This window comes from Hesperophylax consimilis, chromosome 23 (assembly GCF_061612785.1).
Source record: "Hesperophylax consimilis isolate HC1 chromosome 23, BYU_Hcon_1.0, whole genome shotgun sequence".
NCBI lineage: Eukaryota > Metazoa > Arthropoda > Insecta > Trichoptera > Limnephilidae > Hesperophylax > Hesperophylax consimilis.
The window spans coordinates 25,308,447-25,331,476 of NC_142858.1; the positions used below are offsets into that span (position 1 = coordinate 25,308,447).

Below are 23,030 nucleotides of genomic sequence, written 5' to 3' on the forward strand. Positions count from 1 at the left end.
GCAACACATACTGCCGGGTCTATTTATTATGAAATATCTTTTTCCAAACCACCCCACTTTGACGGCGATGGAGTGAGACTCACAGAGTGCAGCGTGTAATGAAAAGCGGGACGCGTCTTTCCCAGGGCAAGGCAGATCTGTGCGCTCCACGCGCTTTCGCTTCCCACTGCTTCAACCAACCCTCTAGCTACATATAGCAAACTATGTTATATGGCACTTGTACAAAAGATCTAGCACTACACGTGTTCTTAGAAATTCTGCCAATAAAGTAGTACGTACTTTCTCCGAGTTGGCTCTTGAATGTTTGCCAGCTTTCGGTCTCGACGCCACGAAGTCCTACGCGTGTATGTATTCCGAAAGCTTTTATTTATCCCTTTCCCTCGTGGACCGACGCTTTCCCCGACACAAATCTAGTCTCCCCTCACGCATTCCTGCGTGCTACACGGACGTCAATATTAAGAGCTTTCCTCCCAAACCACCCACCGCCCCAGCCAGCCAGCCAGCCCCAGTCGGCAAGCGGCTCGTTTCACAACTCGAGCCTTGAAGGCTTCGAGGGAAAACAATCAATTCTGTCTCTATTATACCTACTATGCTCGTAGGATTTATTGTTATTGACTGTGTGCAAACGTTTTTGTGTTGATTATTTTTAAAACACTTGTCAACAATAGATCAATCATTTCATATAGTGTATTTCTTTTCAGGTATCATATTATTATTTGTCCATTTTGTGTTGGTTTCGTCCGTTGACTTACTAAATAATACTTACTTTTGACGTTTTTTGCGGGTTATTATGGCAGAAATATTGGTGGTTTAAATGGGGTATAAGAGCATGATCTCACTTGACATGAGCCAGTAAAACAGGTAGGTAGGTATATGATGATGAAGTAATTCGGATACAGTGAAACGGTTGAATAAGTTAGATGGGATATGAAGTGCTCTGATGGTATCGGGACAAGGTGGCGTGGGAGGTGGGCGGGAGGCATGCGAGTATGGGAATATAAAGCGGGCCACGCGGCGGGGGGCGCCGGGCGCCGGGGGGCGCTCATTCCGAAGCGTTCGCCGCAGTTTCCCTTTTCAGATTTCCCCCACGCAGCCTACATAATAAATGGCGTAAGAATACGAGTATATCTGCACAAATAATAAAGAGATGGGCGATACGCGTATCGGAGGGTGCTCCACCCCTAAGAGGGAAAGAGACGCCCAAACGGAGAGTACTCCACCACAAGGAGGAAATCCGGAATAGAGGAAAGCGGTTACGCTCGGTTTCTTCCCGCCCTTCTCTCTGAGCGAGATAATTCACTTACTGAATTATTCTCCAATAAAACTAAAGTGGGATTTAAAAGATTGGCTATTTAGGTAGTCGGTTAGGGGGTGGGGTGGCTGTTTGTATTTCTGCTGAACTGTCAGTAAACACGGTCCCTCCCACCGCCGCCCGCGCCCGGGAGTAGAGCGCTTTGTTCCGCGCGACCTCTCTCCTCTCTCCTCTCTCGATGTGGCGCCGAGCAACCAACCAACCAACTTTACATTGACATCTTACAATGGAAGCAAACAAAGGTTTTTATGCAATGATACAATGATAGTTCAAATGATAGTCTTGTTACATACAACAAACCCCAACATTCAGAGAATTATTCGCTAGCAAATTTATTATTCGATAAATCGCAAGGCAATGAGAAATGTTATTTTACATGTACATATGCATTCGCATCGCAGTGAATTAGAAAAAACAATGTAATATAATATCGTATGTTACGTACCTTTTTGTCCCTTCATTTTGTCGTCGAGAAGGTCGTCTTTGTCCTTTTCGTCGTCAGAAACCATAGCCTCGTCATCATCGTCTGTCTTGTTCTTGGGTTCCCAGGTCATTTTGTTCTCCTTCTTGAGTCTCCTGCGAGCATTGGCGAACCACGTGGACACTTGCGTAAGGGTCATCTTGGTGATGATGGCCAGCATGATCTTCTCCCCCTTGGTGGGGTAGGGGTTCTTCTTGTGCTCGTTGAGCCACGCCTTCAGGGTGGCGGTCGACTCCCGCGTGGCGTTCTTGCGCCGGGCGGCCAAGTCGTATCCCGCACCATATCTGTAGACAAAGTTCACTATTATTTTAATCGTTATTAATTTAGCGAACTCTTGTTAAACAGCTCACACCTGATTTACGTTTGATCTGGAATGGTCAAAGAACACGATACATTTACAATACAAGGCAATCGGCAAAACAATGCAAAGTGTACATTAAATATTAGTAATACATTGAAAATAAATACAACGCATACAAACAAAATCATGATTTAGAACGAATATTACTAGTATTCATATGCATCAAGCATAGGTGCACAAATATATATAATTTTAAAATAATAATCTGATGTATTATTATCTTTATTACTGTATAGTTTAGGAATGTTGGTAAACGGAAGTGGCGCTCTCTGTTATTCTCAAAAGGAACCGTTGAAGTTTTTAAACAGCAATTCCGATAAGAAAAAGTCATTTTATTTATTTTAATTAATTCTCATCGATTTGACTGAAATGTTATGCTGCAGTCGAAAACATAAAAACTAAAGTTTATAATTGCATCTTCTCGTGACGCGGTTTCAAAACGAAAATGGTATGTATTCGGAGTATTCTGTATTTGTACCTATACAGTATGTACAGGTATAGTCGGTGCTTGTATAAATGTGTACAGTGTACATACACATCGTGCGGTTCGGGCGGCTCAGCTAGTTGTAGCATTGAGCGTCGTGACTGATTCCATCGTTCGGAGAGCAGCCAACATGCTCCGCCAGCGAGGAAACGGCTATCATACGGCGCTCCGTGGCGGACCTCGAAAGCAATCAAACTTCATATTGATTTACCTAGATATTAGAAGGGCTGCAAGGCAAGCTAAGACTTAGCCCACTCCTTCTGGCGGCCAATATATAAAGAAGGTAAATTTATTGTTGTTCCTCTGACACTCGTTTGTGGTTAACAAACCAGGATACGTACATATTAATTTCACGATGCTAAAATAGCAGAAATGCCAGTTAGTTTAAGACTGCTTATATGTTTCGCCTTCGCGAGAGTATCATTTATAATTCAAATATAAATGTAATAGGTACCTACGTAGTTAGCCTCATCTTGTTTCTTGCGTTAACTTATTCGGCGAGCGTTATTATTTCAGGGGTATATTTGCAAGGCGCGTACTTGTGGATTCATATTATATAGAGACTCAGAGCGAGCGACGTGCTTACACTTAAAAAAACCTTAATACTGATATGAAGTTATGTATTATTTACGAGCATATAAATTGCGTAAGTATAAAAACGAGGTCTGTACGGATTCTAGTAAACTAAAAAGTGAACGGCGAGATTTTGGGGAAGAATGTATTGTATTATTTGCATTCGTGAGTCGACAATTATGTTAAAATTAATTTTATTTAGATTGACAGGTCTACTGTACAGCGCCTATGACGTGACAAAAGCAGCAACCAACAATAATGCAATCAATAATGTTTAACCTAGTAAACCCTTCCTTTCTTATATTTTTTCTCCCTGTATTTTTGTACCCATCTTTCAACCATTTACTAAGTTTATTTATATATATTATTTTTTCATGTGCATCCAATTGCTCCCAATCATCTAGAGCCAGTGAGACTACGGCATCCCCATGTTGGGATGCTTAGATTGTGGTGAGTGGAAGAAGATGGAAAAAAGAAAAGTGGAGAAGTACCTGGATATTCAGATCAGGTCACCAAACACGGCCAAAGCCATTTAAAGTAACATTTCAATTCTGAATGGCGGCCCTATACCAGGAAGATTCTGAGAGTATATTCTAATCTGAAATGTGGCTCAAGTAAACAATATTTTATTTAAATGAACAAATTATGAAAAAACACAATTTTTTTAAATTAAAATTTATTGATATTTATTTGAAACCGCAAACTTCGGACTGTTAGTCAAGAGTCTTTCCCTTCAACCACAGAGACCGTCAAGGATATTTCAACGCGTATAAACAAACCACGTTTTATCTTGTTAGATATCTATGAAAAACCATGGAAAGTCTTATCTTGAAATAATAATGACATTTCAAGTTCCCGAATAACTAATCAGCTATTACTTTACCTTTCTTGATATAAATTTGTTTGTACCTACTGTCCTCAGCATACGGAGAAATAAATGACGAAGACAATAAGTAACTAGACCAATTCGTTTAAATCATCATTATGTATCTCATTTTCAGGCACTAATTGCGTTTCGTTTTTACAGATTGTTTGGTGATAGAAGTCTTAATGCCGAGCAAAATGTGCTTTTATTCTGAAACATCGTAATTAAGTTCTTTAATGACTGCCTGCAGCAGTAATATATTCTAAAATTTCTTAATCATAATTTTATCTGCTATGAGATGGGGTTTAATGTATAAAGTAAACTGTTTTCGTCAAAATGACCTTATTATTTAGACATCAAGCGGTAAAAATTTAACAAGTCTTCGGAAGCGTTATTATTTCCGAGAGCCCGATGTGAAATACTTAACAATGTTATCAAAGGGAGTTTGTTGGTAACAAAGGATGGATTATAATGGTTGGAGTGGAGCGGAGGCGGTACGTAGAGTAGGAGCTGTAGCCTCCTTTACTTAGAGCGCTAATAGCAGAGGAAGTTCTCGCCTCGATAGCAGTCTGCTCTGCTAATGACTACACCTTGCCTTGCCTCCACTTTACAGTCATTGTTTCCTAATAATGCATACCTACCCAGTTAGGTTAGGTACCTACTCGGGATGAAGTAATAAAATATCCGAACTAAAATAAAGTAATTTGAATAGAAGGTTTTCACTGCTTTATAAATAAGTGCCCACCGAGTCCCATGTCGGTCCATAGCGTTTCCCCTTGAAGGCAGAAAAAAGGCTTTGAATAAAATATCTCTCCAGTTCCTTTTTACAGAACACATAGATCATATCAAACGACTTAAATATGAGCGATGTGCAAATACCCTGAAATACCGTAGAGAGAAAGACCGAAGGAAAAGGAATGAAAGATTTAAAAACCAAAGAGGATTGAGAACATTTTTTACAATATGTAACCCCTGAAGAGATCCTTCAGAGACCGAGCGGCACGGAAAGCCGGAGAAAGTTTCAAGTAAAGCTTATAAAATCAAACAAAAAGTGTGATTGGATTAGGATAAGATCAACACGGCATACTTAAACTGATATATCTGTGTCCGTACAGGGGCGGAGAGTCGAAGCCATTAGGAGGTACACGGTACACACGCTCGCGGCGGCCAGGGGCGCCCTGTGCCCGCTAATTCACACCACCCCTAATCTCCGCCAAATAACTTCACACTCGGATATGCATTTTAATTGTAACGTTTCATATTTGCACCCCTCTTTAAATCTGTCTGTCAATGTCACTCACGATTCAGTGCATACAACATTGGCAGGTATGTACTAGGTGGGTTCGAATACTGTTAAACAATTTTAGATAGTTACAATAATTTTCAATTTAATTTTGCCTGTTTTGTACTTGTGTACACGGAGAAAAATGAGTATTACTAATTTATTAAGAATATTTTCAAAGTGTGTTTATCTTAGGTAACCCCTTCAGGTAAATATGCTTTCTGTATTTGTTATTTGAATAATTGGATAAAGTGCCCTCGAGGTGACTTTTAACCAAAACGGTGCTATATAAATTATCAAATTATTATTATTATTAAACAAGTCGAATAGCTGGGGATGAATTTATTTACAAAATAGGTTCAAATGGTCGACGAGTCGGCACTGGCTTCGGCGACTCCGCTCCGCAAAAGGTTTTACTTTTCCCGGTAAAAAGTTAACAAGAGAAAGGTGGTCATGGGAGACCAATAAAATAACGTCGAACTCGAAATATAAGCCCTCTGCTAGAAACAAGACCAAAATCGTAGCCGCTTATACAAAGGAAACGTATTTTTCAATCTGTCCGCATGATATATGCATGGAAAGTATTTTTCTTTTGTCCTTTTCGGATTGAATTTCTTCGATCGCCCTGCTCTGGGGAAATCGATTCAACTAAGGTTTTCTGACGAATGGTGATTTGTAACAATTTTGTTTTATCACTACTCATATCAAATACATTAATATTAGTACCTGGATACTTAGATTTTCACATCTCTAATTACTTACTAAGAACTTTAGAATAATTATTAAACCAGGAAACAATTTGAATTAAACAAATCGTAACAAATAATGAGGCATGTCCAATAATTTTGACGACACATAATAATATTATGTTAACAGCTCGTAGATAATGTCGACGGGTGTCGGAATAGTAAGATAAATTGGCCCCATCCTCCCATGCCAATGGCAACAATAATAATATCTTTGAAGATAAGTTCGATGTGTCATGGTGAGTTGGATGTGGCTCACGGCTAGAGGGCTGGGCGTGCGGCCCAGGCGACGCTAGAGAGCCCTCTGGCAGGGAAAGCGGCGCACCGTTTCCCGCCAATCGATACGCCCGCCCGCCATTTTATACTCCGTCCCGCTCCTGCAGATGGCGGAAAGACGCGACTAAACTTCTTCATCCTCCATTCTGCTTTCCGTTTCGGTTTCTCTGTTACAACAAGAGACGTGTTTTCCTTCCCCGCCGGCGGACGGAACGCTACAAGCGCCGCGCGCGGGGCGGGCGGAAGTAGAGTTTATACCCCATTGAAATACGGCTTGTTATTCCTCGATCGTGTTTTTCCCTTGTAACAGCTTCGCCAGCGGTGTAATTCTTATTGAAACTTACCATTGTGGCTCCTTTCGGGATACTGAATAAGCTCTCGTACAAGGGAGGCCCGGGGGAGATGGGGAACATTTGTAACCTTCGACAGGGTGGAACGCTTTTTCTTTTATCACGGGATTAATCATTTTATCCGGCCGTTTATTATCTGCTACTTTCTTCTCTTAAAACACTTTGGTCTTTTTTTAAACAGAGTTTCATGTATGGGAGAGATCATTTTGTGGAGTAAATTACAACGGAATAGTTAACAATTCATAAAGTTATGTAGAACAAAAAATATGTAAAATATAATTATAATAATATCTCAAATGAGTTTTTAAAGCAATAATAATTAATATTTTTGTTAATTAAGTCTTGAAAGTCGTCAAACTTATCGCCATACTAAAAATAAGTATCGGACCCGTCACTAATCTAAGCTTTTCACATTGCAGGTGTTCATTCCGCAATTCAAGAACCGTGCAAGTTAAACATATTAAAAATCTGCATTTAATAACGAACAATACATGCGCGTACCTAAGAGCGTATTATTCTTGGGGTTAATTAGAGAGGCAGTTCGCAGGCGGCGGTGTTCAAGATAGAAATTAATTACCTCGAGGTTGTTGGCGTCACGGCGAATAAAAGTAATTCCTCGGGGAGAAGGGATTTTTGAAAATAAAGAGTAAGAGAAAGCCAAGGTTGGTGGCTGGCTGGTAGCTGGGTCTCCCGGTAGGCACAACATTAGCTCCACGCATCGGAATGCCGGGAGGGGAGCAGAAACAATGCGCTGTGAAATTGGTTTCATGAAGGATTCCAGTTTGTCGAGCGTTTAGCAGCCAACACTGGAAAGGTGTGTCCAATTATCCCCAACCTACCCACATAAATTACCCCACAAGGGAAACTGGGAAAAATCTTACAAAAGGGGAACTAAATATATCGCCTATTCAATAACGCTCTATTTCGCAAAGCTTTTAGAACAACTAGGAACCAAGCGGCGTGCAACGTAAGCATTTCTCTTAAAAGCTTTCATTTTTGTATGGCGTACATTTATTTACACGACGTTGTGTTCCTATACTACCTGATGCAATCAGCACAATCGCTCTCACAAAAAACCCTAGGCTTAATTAATAAAATCACATGCATCTTTTTTATTATTCGAACTATATCTCCGAACTATTTTCGGTACTAAACTTTAACATACCCCGTCCCGTATATATTTATGTAAAAATCAACATCGTTCACTTTAGAAATCCTCAATATTAAAGCGAATTCTTAACGTATTTTTAATCTAGCTTTTCAGCTAATTTTTGTGTTATTTTAGTTAGTCTATGTTGTAAAGAACGAGTATGCCAGACAAGTACCTACACATATTGCAGAGATTGGTACATTTACTTTCCTAACTTGTGAAAAATGTAAAAATGCGCGTGCCGAGGACCTTTGACACCGCAGCGCTCCCGGCTTGAGTAAGATGCTGTTTAGATACAAGAGACATACACAAATCTTCCCATTTCACGCCCCACCGTTCGCGGGCACATTCATCTTCCGCTACAAAAATAGGCGCCGTCACTTCTTCACCGGTGCGCTCGCGTCTGTACGTAATTAGGCGTGGAATAGGGGTACCAAATGGAAATATATAAATACAACACAATTAGCCGAACGGGGCGACAGTAAAGTTGAGTAGCTGAAACAGAGAATGATGAAGTGCTCCAGAGAAAAAATAAATAAATCTGTCGTCTAGCTAAAGCTAATACCTACTTGGTTTATGAGCATCATTTTAGACGTAATTTTTATAGTCGCAGCTTCATTAACATATATTATGATTTTAGGCCTAAGTGCTATAAGCATGTTTTTAAACATTTAAATATTTATCGACCTATTCAGACTTTATTAACTATTTTAATTTATTCAGATACATCAAATATAAATACCTACTCACTGAAAAAGCACAATTTTTCAATATAATGGTGGGAGATAACATTACATGACAAAAAGGTTAAATCACATGACAAAACGGTTAACGAAAATAACCAAACGATTACATATTAATATTCTGTAAGTATGTAAACGTTATCGCAATATGTTTCAATTTATTTTTAGTCTATATGTAGAGACTTACACGAAAAGCATTTTTACGAAAGTCGTATAATTTTTATGGTCGTAAAGTGTAGGTTAAGTAAAAATCTATCCGACGATAATTATTTTACTCATGTCTAAATAATGTACAGTTACATTGGAAACCACTATAAGGCTACCTGCTCTGCAAAATTTGATTTTCTTAACAAAACAAAGAAAAGCACATCCGTATATAGAATCAATTAAGCGCATTTTTCTACTTGCTTAGGACTTAATAGGCGATGACTTGTCTCACGGTGACGGGCCGGCTGAACGCCGAATGTGACGCCCGTAGCGTCCGTCGTTCCTCGCGCCCGACGGCAGCGGCTGTCGACGCGGCACGCGGCTCGTCAGACAACAAAGACCCGATGATTTCAGGAAAGAACACTCTGTCAGCTTGGATACATTCCTTATTTCATTATGTTCGTAAAACGGCGCTGTGTAAATGATACAATTATTATTTTTCCAACAGCTATAACACAAGAACAACACCATCATTCTTATTATTTTAGTTATTGGCTGTTGTAAATTGTAAATTATTGCGAATATTCGTTTTTATTGAACAATGTTTATATTTTATTTAAAAAATACATTATTACATGGGTGATGTTCTGTGCTTGTCTCACTAGGAAATTGTGCGTTGAGAGATGGCATTGTTTAAAATATATCTAATTTTATAATTACTTTAAAAAGTTAATTAACATCCTACCATTTGTAATAGAGCTAATAAAAAATAAACTTAATTAGATACTAATGAAAGTCTAGGAATCCGATTCATATCAAGCATAATTTGTATTCTGTCTAATGGCCGGTGGAAGTACATCGTTCACCTTTATTGTAAAGAATGTTTTATTAGCGAAAGGGAAGTTTGAACATTGCTAAATAGAGTAATGTGGTTAAAATGTGGCATGCTTTCGACGGTTGAGTGTATATTTTAAAGCTCGATAGCTCAGGATGGAAATTGAGAAATGTCTACAGTGAGAATAAAATAAAACCCAGTTGACATGATTTTGCTAAACTTTTTTTAATGGTCAAAGTTCTAATCTAGATAATATTACCCAAGTGACAAGCAAACACGAATAATTTAATTGAATCTTAGTTATGATTTAGAACAATGATAATAAGGCAATTTTGCCTTCTAACGAAGAAAAAAATACAAAATGAGCAAATTGTGTCAATTTAATAAAGTTTTTTCAGAAATTCGAATAAAAATAATGAAGATCCCTTTTACCTTTTTGGATCTTGGCGTTTTTGTGCGTCCTTTCTGCTGAGCGGGTCTTGCCGAAATACCTCAAAACCTCCGCGTTATTTTCACACGACGCGAGCAAATAAATACTAGGCCATCTATTCACATCGCATTAAGGCGAGAGCTAAGCGAGCTGGCGACATTCTGTAGTATGTACCGCAGCATCCGAAACGCTATCCCGGAAAAAGAGCAAAATGGTGTTAAAAAAAAACGTCGAGCTAGGCGAGAACGGCTTGAAAAAAAATTGTGGTAAAAAGACTAAAAAATGTATCTTTTTCCGCGGGATTTCTGTTTAATTCTTTAGGAGGAAGGAATTTTTAATCTTTTGGCCTAGACCGAAATATACAGCTTCTGGAATGAATCTTGACGTCAAAGTTTCGACTTAAAGTGTCTTCTTTTTACGGCGAGAAGACGCGCCCGCCACACAGCACGCCGCATTCCGCGGCCCGCTAAAAGCTGCCTACGTTTCTGGTGCGCGTGAAGACACCCGTCAGCCAAGAGAACGGATCTTATTAAGCATAATCAATTTTGAAGTCGGAAAAATAAGCTACTAGAAAATGCACTCACATTATTCTAAATTAGTGGATGCTTTATAAATGTGTGTTGTGATTGATGGTCGAGATTTTTATATTGTCTCGAGTTGTATGCAATGTAAATTGTTAATTTATGACACACTTACATTGTTACACGGAAAAATTACTTTTATTTTTAAAACACAGTCAGACAATAGCTAAACGAAAACACATTATTTTACAAGCAATAATTATTAGCCTGAAACACTCCTCTACATTGAAAAATCTCCTGATAAAAGATACATGACGCCAATGGGACTTGAACCCGTGTCTTTTCGAATTCCGGTCGACAGCTCTGACCACTGAGCTATGGCGGCTTATCTCTTATCCGCGAAATAATTCAATATATGTCATTCAATATATGTCATGTATCTTTTATCTGGAGATTTTTCAATGTGGAGGAGTGTTTCAGACTAATAATTATTGCTTGTAAAATAATTGCTACCCTTTGTGCTATGAATAAAAAATCTTGTCTTAACCATTAGTTTACCAAAAAAAAATAATGAAAACACATTAGTTGACGTCCTCCGTGGTCGAGGGGTAAGGCTCTCGACTAGTAATCCGAAGTTCGCGGGTTCAAATCAAGTTGTGCGCAAGTAAATTTTATTAGATGAATTTATGTTTTTTCTATTGATTTCTATTGATACAATCGATATTATTGATTGACCTGCATCACGTTCCAGAGAGAGAGAGAGAAGATACGTTCAGTATCGCCCTGGTGTAAGACCACCATTCAGAATTGAAAAGTTGCTTGGAATGGCTTTAGCCGTGTTTGGCGACCAGATCTAAATAGCCATGTACTCTCTAACCTTTCTCTACCCCATATCCTTCCCTTCCCGCTACCTTCAGCCTCACAAGATACCTCAATTGGAGATGCCATAGTCTCACTGGCTCCAGTCGGTTGGGAGCAGTTGGGGCTATTGTGCGGTATTCACATTAAAAAAGATAAAAACAAGTTCATAATTTGAAATTTGTTAATTAGGTACATAATAGTTAATTTTGAGTTTTTGGACTAAACTCACTCGTCTGGAATCTCACATCAACTTAACCGTGAATATTTGTATTATAATATAAGAGATACGTCAACGATTACAATAATTATTCAAATGCGTCTAATTTCCGTTTTTATTTTGTTTATGAAATGTCAGCCATAACTCGTTGGGCAATTATTTGTTCCGACGCCTTCGAGACAGTCGTGAAAGATGTATTTAATCTCGTAATAAAAGAAATGGTGCGAAGGGTTTGGTGACGGGATGTAGTTATACTAAGACAAGGCGAGGGGAGGTTAGGAGGGAGCACTCTTGAACGATTATTCCGACCTCGTTGTGTGACAGCCGCCGAAAACAGATCGTAAAATATATCCTCAAGACTAACTATTTGTCATTCCGTGTTCCCCGTCTGATTCTTCCAGAGTAATGTAACCGGTGCGGGCTATATGAACCTCACCGGGATCTGCGCTGATTGATAGATGCCCAATTCGTCATAATTTTGGAAACAATGTAGCAATTTGAAGAAGTTTTGATACATACCATCTCACTAATTAGATTTTTACACGGCCGTTTAACGTTGTTGTGGTAAAGCCGGCCTTGAGCATGGTTTAAGACAATTTTAAACAAACAAACACCACGGTAATAAGTTTTTGTAAATATTAATATTTAGGTTTTCCTCTAAAAACTCTATTCTTTCAAGAAAGGCGTTCAAATACAATATTGTATCCACGAATAATTCCAATATTATATTTGTATGCCTTTTTTCAAGGAATTGTGTTTTATAAGCACAAAACTATTTATTCATATGTCGTATATACATGAGCAAACAAACCTTCCATCCTTCCTCTGCCAGTTCCATGCATCACTGCCATACTTCAGGGTATGTACCAGCACTCTTCTAACAGCACGCTTCTTTGGTCAATTTATGGCAATGTATAGATACCTGTATCCAGGTGCACCAATAACAATAATTTTTAAAGTAAGTAAGAAATTACTCACAGTAAATTTTCAGTCATTTATATCACTGAAAGTTGTAAATTTAAATGTTTTCCGGTAGGTATTCACAGATAATTATTAAAATCACATAAAATATGAGATATGACAAAAAAGCACCAGCAAACAAATTGTGCATTTTTATTTAAATGGAATGCGAATGGATTTTTTTCTATGCTTTGTTGGTACATTATATATACTATGCAATTGTTATGAATAATCACTTCAAGGATACCTAACCTAACACAGTAAATATATATCAGTAAAAAATTACAATGCTTAATTGGTACCTGTCTATCTAATGACTAATAACAACTGTACCTGATGTGCATATCTTTACCAGTAGGTAATTAAATTAATTAAAGTAATTACTGGAATTAAATGCATTTCGTATAAAAATTCATATGCACGTATGGTGGTACACGTGTAAATGAATAAATTTAATCATAATACATTTATTTAATGCAAGCTTTGTACGTTATGTGAATTGTCATCCTTCGGTCAAAAAATAGCTGTGTAAATGGCTTGTAGATTTAGTAAGGACAGATTCGGAAATATTATTACAAAATGTCATGTGTTTATTTATTACAAGTGCTAAGTTCTCTCTAAATGAATATCATTTAATTTTAAAACTTTTCAATTTGATATTTCATACAGAAAAAAATTATAACCGTACAAAGGGAACTATAATCTTGCACTTCATAATTAGTTTCTAAGAACTGGCAGTAAGAACAGGTTCCTAGGTAAAAACTAATGTTGACTGGACCATATGTTTTTTTTATTAGATACAGCAAATTTCAATATTTTAAAACATTATTTGATGGTGTGGGCCTCATTGGGGTGCTTAACATGTGCTGAGGCCCCAATTTTACAATTTAATAATATTCAATTATATCTGGAATATCTGGAGTCGGTGAATTATTTTCCCATTTGATCTCTGGTGAGTTGACGTGTTGTTCTTGTATTTTTTTGTATTTATTTTGCTTATAAAATACAATTGCAATTATATAATGCAATTGCATAAGTGTGTGGAAGAGTTTAGTTTTTCCTGTGGGGAAGATTTAACCCTGACATAAAGTCGGAAATAATTAATAAAATATGCTACAGTTTTATATAATATATAGTCACATCTGTATTTAAGCTTATCCTTGACACCTTTGTGCATATATCCAATATGTACTTCTGCATTATTTGACGCATAATACTGTATCTAAAATGAGTAATAATAAATGAATTGTGTTATAAGCTCGTGTGTACATTCTGTTTGTTGGAGCTAGCGGACTAGCGGGGCCGCTCGAGTCTCTATTCACATTGCCACAATAGAAACTTGATCGACTGCCGTGATAGTTGCCAATATGGTGGGCAATTCATTAAACAAATATCAAAAGCTCGTATAATTGTCACTTTTGTTCACGGAACTGTTTAACTTGATCATTAAAATGCCCGCGCATCAGCTATTTCGACAAGTTATAGCCTAAAATCAAAAAACTTCGATGTATAAAGTATAAACTTGGTCGATGTCTAAAAGATATTTAATAATTGTTATTGCGAGGTTCGAGAAAATCCAGTTTCTTGCCTTTAAATTATCAATTCATGCGAAGAGACTATCAATAATTGAGTTAGCGAAGAATTGATTTAATTTATTGTGGATATCGCCCGTTTTTGGTATCGTAAAATATAAACAGAGTTAATTTGTATAAAACGTTTTGAGATATTGCACCAATATTTAACTAAATAGATTTGAGTTTGTCTCGCACTGCTTTGGCAGGATAGATACTCAAAATTCAAATCAAAAGCAGTCTCAAAATAGGGGTTGATCTGTGACGACATTGCATTTTATTTTGACTGATTTTATTTGCGTAACGGACATTTCGAGTTCAAAAAAGTCGTAGGTACAATGTTTTGAATTTTTTTATCTAATCGATCTGATATAGCTTTTTTAACTAACTATTATTGTGAATACGGGTATATAAGAAGCAGATTAATCGATTATTTATTATTTTGTTATTATAATTATATTTGACGGCCGGCATAGTCCAGTGGTAACGCATTGGACTGCCATTCCGAAGGTCACGGGTTCGAACCCGGCGTGCGCGAATAAATTTTATTTGATTAATTTGTGTTATTTCACAATTAATTAATTAAAATAATATATAGTATATTTGCGGCACGTTCCAGAGTGGAAGATACTACCAGTATCGCCCTGGTGTAAGACCACCATTCAGAATTGAAACGTTGCTCCAAATGGCTTTAGCCGTGTTTAGTGACTAGATCTGAATAGCCAGGTACTTCCCCACCTTCCTCTTTCCCTTCCCCACTTACCTTCAGCCTCACAACATCCCCCAATTGGGGATGCCATAGTCTCACTGGCTCCAGACGGGAGCAGTTGGGACTCTTGTAAGGTATTCTCTATAAAAAAAATAAAAAAATAAATAAACCTGTAAAAAACTAAGTTTAAATTTACATCTATTTTAAAATGTCTGGTTTGATTAAGGTTTGAACCTTTCTACCTAGTAACTGGAGTTGAAAACTCTACAAACCTCGCCAATCGGCGATCGGGTAGTACCAAAGATATTATAAGAACGAGATATGCTATGTTGGCCGCCGGACGGTAGGCGGAGTACTACCTAATTAGGGTACTTTGAATACTATCGGGACGTGTACACACAGAAATCTATTCTATGTATTAGTGCGGATACCTTAGCGTAAGCGAAGGTGTGCAGTAGTATTGGTGAACAAAACCGGCGACACTGGGCAAAACAACTCCACACAGTATGAACTGCTCATAGCACATCTCGTTCTTCTAATATCTTTGGGTAGTACCTACCAACATTTATAATCTAATACGATTTTAAATAAATGCGTACATGTTTGCTTGTGTACGTAATTGAATGCAACGACAAGGAGTCTTTCTGCCGAGTTTGAGCTCGATTGAATGATGTCGGGAAGTGGGTTAATTTCCGCTTCCAAGATTTGCATCCATTCATTATCGAAAACAAAAGTGAAATTTAACTAAACTTGGTGTTGCCATCGTTGGACTGGTGGTATTGAATAACGAATGACATTTACCATTTAGTCCACACGCATTGGTTTGCGCAACATGTTCTGGCGATCTATTGTCTTATGCTGTGACACGCCCATCGTGTTTGGCTATATTTAAATTATAACCTTTTCCAATATGTCCATGTGATCACATCACCGAGACGTGCCTTGTAATTTTAGAGCACACTTGTAATTTTAGTGTACATAATATATTACAAGACATGGGTAACAACCAGAAAGCAATGCTTTCTAAACATTGCCAAGTGTATTGGATAGGTATTTTTACACAGTTTAGTTACCTTCGTGATATTTTAGTTTTATAAACTTTGGTCTCTCTGCCTTTCGTGCTTTGTTGCCGCAGTTCACACCGATGCCATAACATTATTTTATTGAATCAAGGATTGATTGCGACAATGTTGGATATTTATTCACGTGCCGAGTTTACCGAGGTTTTAAACAAAAAGTCAAAGCGATAAAAAACAAGTTATAGCCGAAAGAACGACAAATTCAAACGATTCATTATATGTTTGTTTTACTATTAACATAAATAGATTCAACAAACATATTTGACATGGCCCCCTTCCCCGATGATAAACGGGTGTTTCTTTCCTCGGAACAACCCCGATATTTAGTGCCTTTACGTGTTCGAGTATCGAGTACATTTCCATCTTGATACAAATAAAAACCCTAGGAAGTTTATAAACGTTATATGTACGGACATTGATATCTATCTTATTCTATCTTTAAGTTCAGGGGTGGCATCAAACTTTATTGGCGACATTAAATTTGTGGCGTTTTGGAATAAAATCGTTATTTATTACACGGCTGGCGAAACAGGTAACAGTCACGATACAATAATATCCATAATGTCTTTTCCAGAGTCACAAATTTACCAAAATTCTAGATCTTTAACATGGTGACATGCTATTTTATGTGTTATCTTTATGTCATCGAAAACTGTTTCCCGGTGACACCGCCAGGGATACAGATGCCCGCTATTTTATGGCCAACTTCTCATATTGATTTCACGTTGGTTCGTTTCACAGCCGCGTTATTACTTGCAAATGATATTCTGTGTGGTCGTAAAACAATATTAGCTGAAAAAATGTTTATTTTTTATTTATTCAAACAGTTTAAGGAAGGTTTAGGCAGTATTTAAATACCGGCAAAGAACATTATTTAAAGAATAAAAATGATATGAGATACAAAATGATGAAATTATAATGTTTTTTGCTCGATTGTTTAAACATTTGCTAGAATCTTTCCCACGATATTATCTATTCCAAAATGTATAAAACATTCCTAATTTGAAGGACTACGTGATCGAGGGGTAAGATTGTCAACTAGCAATCCGAAAGTCGCGGGTTAAAATCCCGGCGGTCACAAATAAATTTTATTTGATTGATTTGTGTATTTTCACAATTTATTAATTTAAAACAATAGCTAGTATACTTGCGGCACGTTTCTGAGTGGAAGATACTCTCAGTAGTCCTGGTGGAAGGCTACCATTCATAATTGGAAAGTTGCTTATAATGGCTTTAGCGGTGTTTAGTGATCAGATCTCAATAGCCAGGTACTCCCCCACCTTCCTTTCCCATCTCTTTCTCCTCCCACTACCTTCAGCCTCACAGCATACCGCAATTGGGTATGCCTTTGTCTCACTGGTTCCAGACAGTTGGTAGCAGTTAGGACTCTTGTGCAACACAGCGCACTTGAAGTGAAACAACACAAAACTGGGCTATATAAATGCTATGTTATTATTATTATTCACATTATTTTGAGTTAATTGGAAATATCACCGCTCTATAGTCTTAGAATTTGAAAGTAGTCTCTTTCACCTAATTCTTTTTTCACCTAAAAAACTGTTTGCTTCGGAAAACAATTATCGGTATATTTATTTATTTATTTATTGGATAATTTCTATAGCGCCGCTTTTGTGAGATATCACCTCAGGGGCGCTTTACAGTTGATGCAGGTATTACAAAAAATATAAATATTACAAAAATAGAGTGAAGTTAAGTTAAGTAAAATGAAGTATAGGAACAGGTGACACGAAGATAGAAGATGGAGACTCTGCAGCAAGAATAGTTAAAATGATTAAAATAATATTGATGAATGTGGTACCTACCTACATAGGTTTAAGAACGCGTTTATTGCCCTATAAAAACAGAAATAATAATATTATGTAGCTTTGCTTATAAACGTTCGGAATAAAATTTCTTAGATATTTTCTTTTGTATATATTGTGTTTTGCATCGTGTTTTCTGGAAATGTAATATCCCCGCGGAACATATGAAACCACGACACCCGTCATAATATTATGAACTTGGTCCTACACCGTATTTATATATCTACAGGGAACGTAATAACAACTGCCATTGCTCACATAGTGTCACCAACAAACAAAAGCGGGACCGTTGTTACGGTATTAGGCACAACTGTATACTTCATACAGGTGACATGAGTTTTCTTAATGGACTAGACAGAAACATCTGATCTACTGTGATAAGATTGCATCCCAACGAAAAGCTCTGGCGTAATGAAGTTAGCACATTTGTTATTGTCATTGCTGTAATTTACAACTAACTAAAAAATAATTAACCATCATGACGTTTCTCCACAGGGGTAGTCAGAGAAGAGAAACCGTCAAACAACACACTCCATACCTGATTCACATTCATACATACTCTGTTATTCTCTTTACATGGCCCGACAAAGGTATTTAGTTCACTTGAACGTGCTACGGACGCTCTCTACTTCTTTTACGGTTCTAATTCGCGTCACATATTCTCCTTAGACTCTTTGTTTGTGAATTTTCTCTACATACCTAAACCATCTAAGTATTTATCATCATTTACGACACGAGTTATAAATCTGCGAAATATCTGTTTAACTTTTAAAAAAGACATGCAGTTACATTGTGATAAATTCTATTAATTGTAACTTTGAAACAAGCGTAAGTACCTATAACTAGGTAGTAACAATAAGTACCTAACTTTTAAAATATTAAACTTTAAAAGTGTATATCATTAGTTTGGCGTGATGGTTTTGTTCTTGTGACTTTTGTTGGTATCGGGTGTCCTAATACTCACGATTTTTGATGACACACTTCCTGGCAAGGGTGTATAATTTCCCCGAGCACCCGGTATGTAGAAACCGTTTCAAGTGACACACACGTGACAATATAACTGAACAGTGAGGGGACTCACTCGAATGGCTCCGACCAAACCCGCCGGGAATGAGGGGTGAGGAATGAGGGTGTTTCTTTAACTCTTTACTCACACCCCGCGCTGCGTATCACATCCCTATACACACTCTTTAAGTTCAAGTTGAATCCATTGTTCGAACCAAACAACCGAATCATCTTTCAATAATACCAAAGATTTCACAATAATCGCATGCAATAGTATTAAAAATAATCACATTCTGCACTTTCAGGCTTCGGCTTGGCGAGATATTTCAATGATTTGATTTTGGAAACAATTGAATAACTTTTATTTAAGTGATTTTAATGGTCAAATTGAGTTGTATTGAATACCGTTCTCACGTTACGATGAGAAATCAATCTGAAATCCATTCCATGGTTATTGGATTATAAAATTATTTTTGATTCGTACAATGTGTACCTATTCTTTTGTATACATTTTTAAATGAAATTTTCTTTATTCGACGTAAAGTGCGTGAAATTAAGTACATAGTTGAGAAATTATTGAACAAACTATAATAATCCTTATTTGCATAATTATTTTAAGGAACATTTCCGTCATTAATAATTAATTGGTTAGGGTTATCTGTATCCAATGATGAATAAATACTTTTTATGTTTTTTATTATGATTACTAATTAAATATTGTAAATACTAAATATGATAGTGAATTTATGTATGGTAAACGTATTTCTTAGTCTTCCTCTCTAGGGTGACCTGTGCTAAGGCGAACTAAACATGTTTTTTATGTCGTTTTTTTTTCATAGTTGTCGTTCACCTCTTCCAGCCAGATTTTTATTAATGATTTGAAATCTTTTAAAACAAACTTTTCCATTCGCTTTATATCTCGTTGTTAAGTTTTCACGCAAAATAAACCTATTTTCTTTGTCCGAATGTTATTTTATAACTTGGAATATTGTGATTCGATCTAGTGTGACGAATGTGAAGTAGGGGATTCCATATTATTGAATAGTTTCAATTGTATATTTTTAGCAAAAATTTATTGTATGTTAGGTAAATCAAAACGTTTTGAAAAATTCAATAGAAAAACGCGTTCTTATGGGTACTTTCAGTATAGTTTTTGAGATTCCTTTTGGAAATGTATTCAGATTATGGAAGTACTTGGATATAGCAGATCTTATAATTCAATTCGAGGATTATATACAACATTTTAGTCCCTTTTCATGTCCTTTTTAATTACCACATTTTTTATATTTTTAAAGAAATATTTATACATCAGCCTTATGACTTGTGAGTTTTTACGCAATAACTTTGATATGTTGATCTTATCTAAGATTTTCATCAAATACTAATCCGGTATTACTTATGTTTATGTTGTTGTTGTTGTTATTTAGTTCTTATTTTAAGTTTGCTATTTGACTTCATTATTTGTCTCAACCCTAAGCATGAAAAAGAAACCTCATTAATAATAATAATTGTGTAACTTGTACAGCGCTGTTTGCGAAAATCACCTCAAGGGCGCTGTAAATACATTTAGAAATACCTACCGTCTTAAAATTGCTGCTTACATGGAAGTCTTCTCAGGCGTAAAATAATAAAAATGTAGTTTTACCTATAAAATCTTCCTTGATCGGAGTAAAAACATGTTAAAAAGAGCGCTCGCATAAACTCCTTGCAAAGGAATTCAATAATGCCAAGAACTGTATCGATATTCGCCAAAATCATTACATACGGTTATGCAGTAAGTTCGCAGTATCATACTATTATCAACTACATTATTTACACTACCATAATATTTCGCAAAAAATAACTGTGAAATCGTCGTATCTATAAAGAAAATGTTAGTTTCCATGCTGTAAATTGATTAAATAACAAATTAAAACACACATGTTGAAATTAAATACAAACAAATTTATATGAGATGTATTCGTTACTAAAAGTAAATAAAGATACGTAGGTACTGTAATTTTAATCAATGTTTTATTTGAAGAATTTAAATAACATTTTATTTATGGAACAGCAATAGCTTAAGAGTAATGAGTTCATAAAAATAGTGGCATATGTACTCAACATAAAACCATTAAAAAATATTTTTTTTGTTCAATCCTTTCTAAGCTGGGGAAGGTTGTGAACTTACCCATAGGCGGCCAGTGTGGGGTCGTAAGGGTAGTAGCCAGTGGTGGGTTGCAGTCCAGCGGACGTCCAGGCAGACATGTCTCCTGCTCCGCTCCCATCTTTTAGGGCGTAGGGATTACTCTGTGAAAAGAAATACTGGTCGTTAGGTAAAATCGAGAAGTAACTGTGAAAGCAACAATAAGTAGAACTTAATATTATTTTATTCGCGATCAGCACAAGATAAAGAACTGTATCTTAAAATTGATATATGGTTTGTAGGAGTAAGCGTAGTAAATAAATATACATGAGGCAAGAAATGTGTGCCAAGACCGAGTTGTTTGGCGGTCCGTTCTCTCTGCCTATCCCTGCGGGACAGCGGTGTTATGATTAGTTAGTTAGTTTAAATATGTACACTAGTTCAGCATTCCCTTTGTCGATGAGCTTTTTAACATAAACTCCCAAAAAACTATTTGCTTATCTAAAAGCAATATGTAAAAAAGGTATGTAACATATAATAATTGGTTGATTTTTAAAGAGCCGTTTTTGTGAAAAATGTGAAACTTGCTTATAGTTGGCTACCTACATACTGTTCAGAGCCACTGTGCAATCTGTCACATGTAAAATTCGCTTCAAGCGTGCTACCTACACACCTTTCAGAGCCACTGTGCAATATGTCGCATGTGAAATTCGCTTCAAGTGAGCTACCTACACACTGTTCAGAGCCACTGTGCAATCTGTCACATGTAAAATTCGCTTCAAGTGAGCTACCTACACATTGTTCAGAGCCACTGTACAATCTGTCACATGTAAAATTAGTTTCAAGTGAGCTACCTACACACTGTTCAGAGCTACTATGCAATACGTCACATGTGAAATTTTATCTCTTGATTCTCAATATCTTTGAACAATAATTCAAGAATGACGAGAACATAAAATTTTATGATAAATTTAAAAATACAATCTATATAAGGTATTATAAATTATTTATCAATATTCCTTACGACATAATGTCTGTATTTGGACTACATAATGTCAATTTGTTTGCTTTATGGGAATCAAACCCGTAACATCGACCACAAATAGCTCAGTTCCTTTTATACCGTAAAAATACATAAGCTGCCCATTTAAATTAAGCTTAATTCTGAATAACTACGATAAAAATATTTTATTGGAATTTACTCAAGTAGTTCCTACGTGCACATTCCTTCATACTTTATTGGGTTTATGAAATAATCGAATAGGACCTTTGATACAAGAAAACGATTTTTCCATTTTTTCTTTAAAAAAATAAATCGTTTGTTATAGGCAATAAAACAAAAATATTTGACTTATTGAAAAATCTAAATATGTACTTGTATTTTACTTTTTAACTTCCCACGAATTTACGAGAGCGATAAAAGAGAAAATTCGAGGAGGGCAGCCCGTGAAGATATGCAAAATGTTTCAATCAAAAATTAAATACGTTTTACGTTCAAACGTATTGGCTTTTGGAATGATCGGCTTTTGCGAGCGGTGATTAAAATAATTCGGTATTGGTATACTTTATTATGGGTGTACTATTTCCATGTGAAATCGGAGTCATAAAGTTTATTGACCACTAAGGATGGTAAAATATTATCAACTCCAATCGTTCGTTAAATGCCGGCTAAATAAACAGTTATAAATTGGAGTATCTGAATTAACCCGGGAAGAACTTCTAATACACGTTGTATCAAACACTAATAATACAAGCGCCAATAAAATCTTTTCCCATTTAGGTTAAATTAAGATACCCATTACCTATTATCTAATGACGAAGAACATTTTTATAGAGCCTTCGTGAGGTTGACAACAAATTACGTTTATGTTCCTTTTCAAAATTTGGTTCACGGAGTCGCTTTTAGAAAGGTTAAGCAAATAATGGAAATATTTTTCATTTTTTTACGACTGTAATTTAAAATGATTTCTTCTTGCCTTTTTCATGACAATATTATATGAAGAACTGTCTTTAAAATGTGTAGGAACAAGAAACACATAATTATCTATCTGTATTTTTGATTCTTTGTGTTATTTTGACAATAATGGGATAATTGTCGTTTTGCGGACGCATTAAAATTATTAG

The 23,030-nt window shown here is 36.4% G+C and overlaps 1 protein-coding gene across 2 annotated transcripts in view; it reads right to left on the minus strand.

The window, feature by feature from the left end:
* Positions 1-23,030, minus strand: part of LOC149412486 (homeobox protein caupolican-like) — a 158,582-nt gene that overhangs the window by 12,587 nt on the left and 122,965 nt on the right. The window contains exons 3-4 of one of the 2 annotated variants that reach the window (XM_089646045.1): positions 20,952-21,070; positions 1,758-2,077 (exon numbers count right to left, since the gene is read on the minus strand). In XM_089646045.1, coding sequence (XP_089502171.1) covers positions 1,758-2,077; positions 20,952-21,070 — 439 coding nt within the window. Of the gene's footprint in view, positions 1-1,757; positions 2,078-20,951; positions 21,086-23,030 lie in introns of both variants that reach the window. The other variant, XM_089646046.1, reaches the window with a different exon arrangement.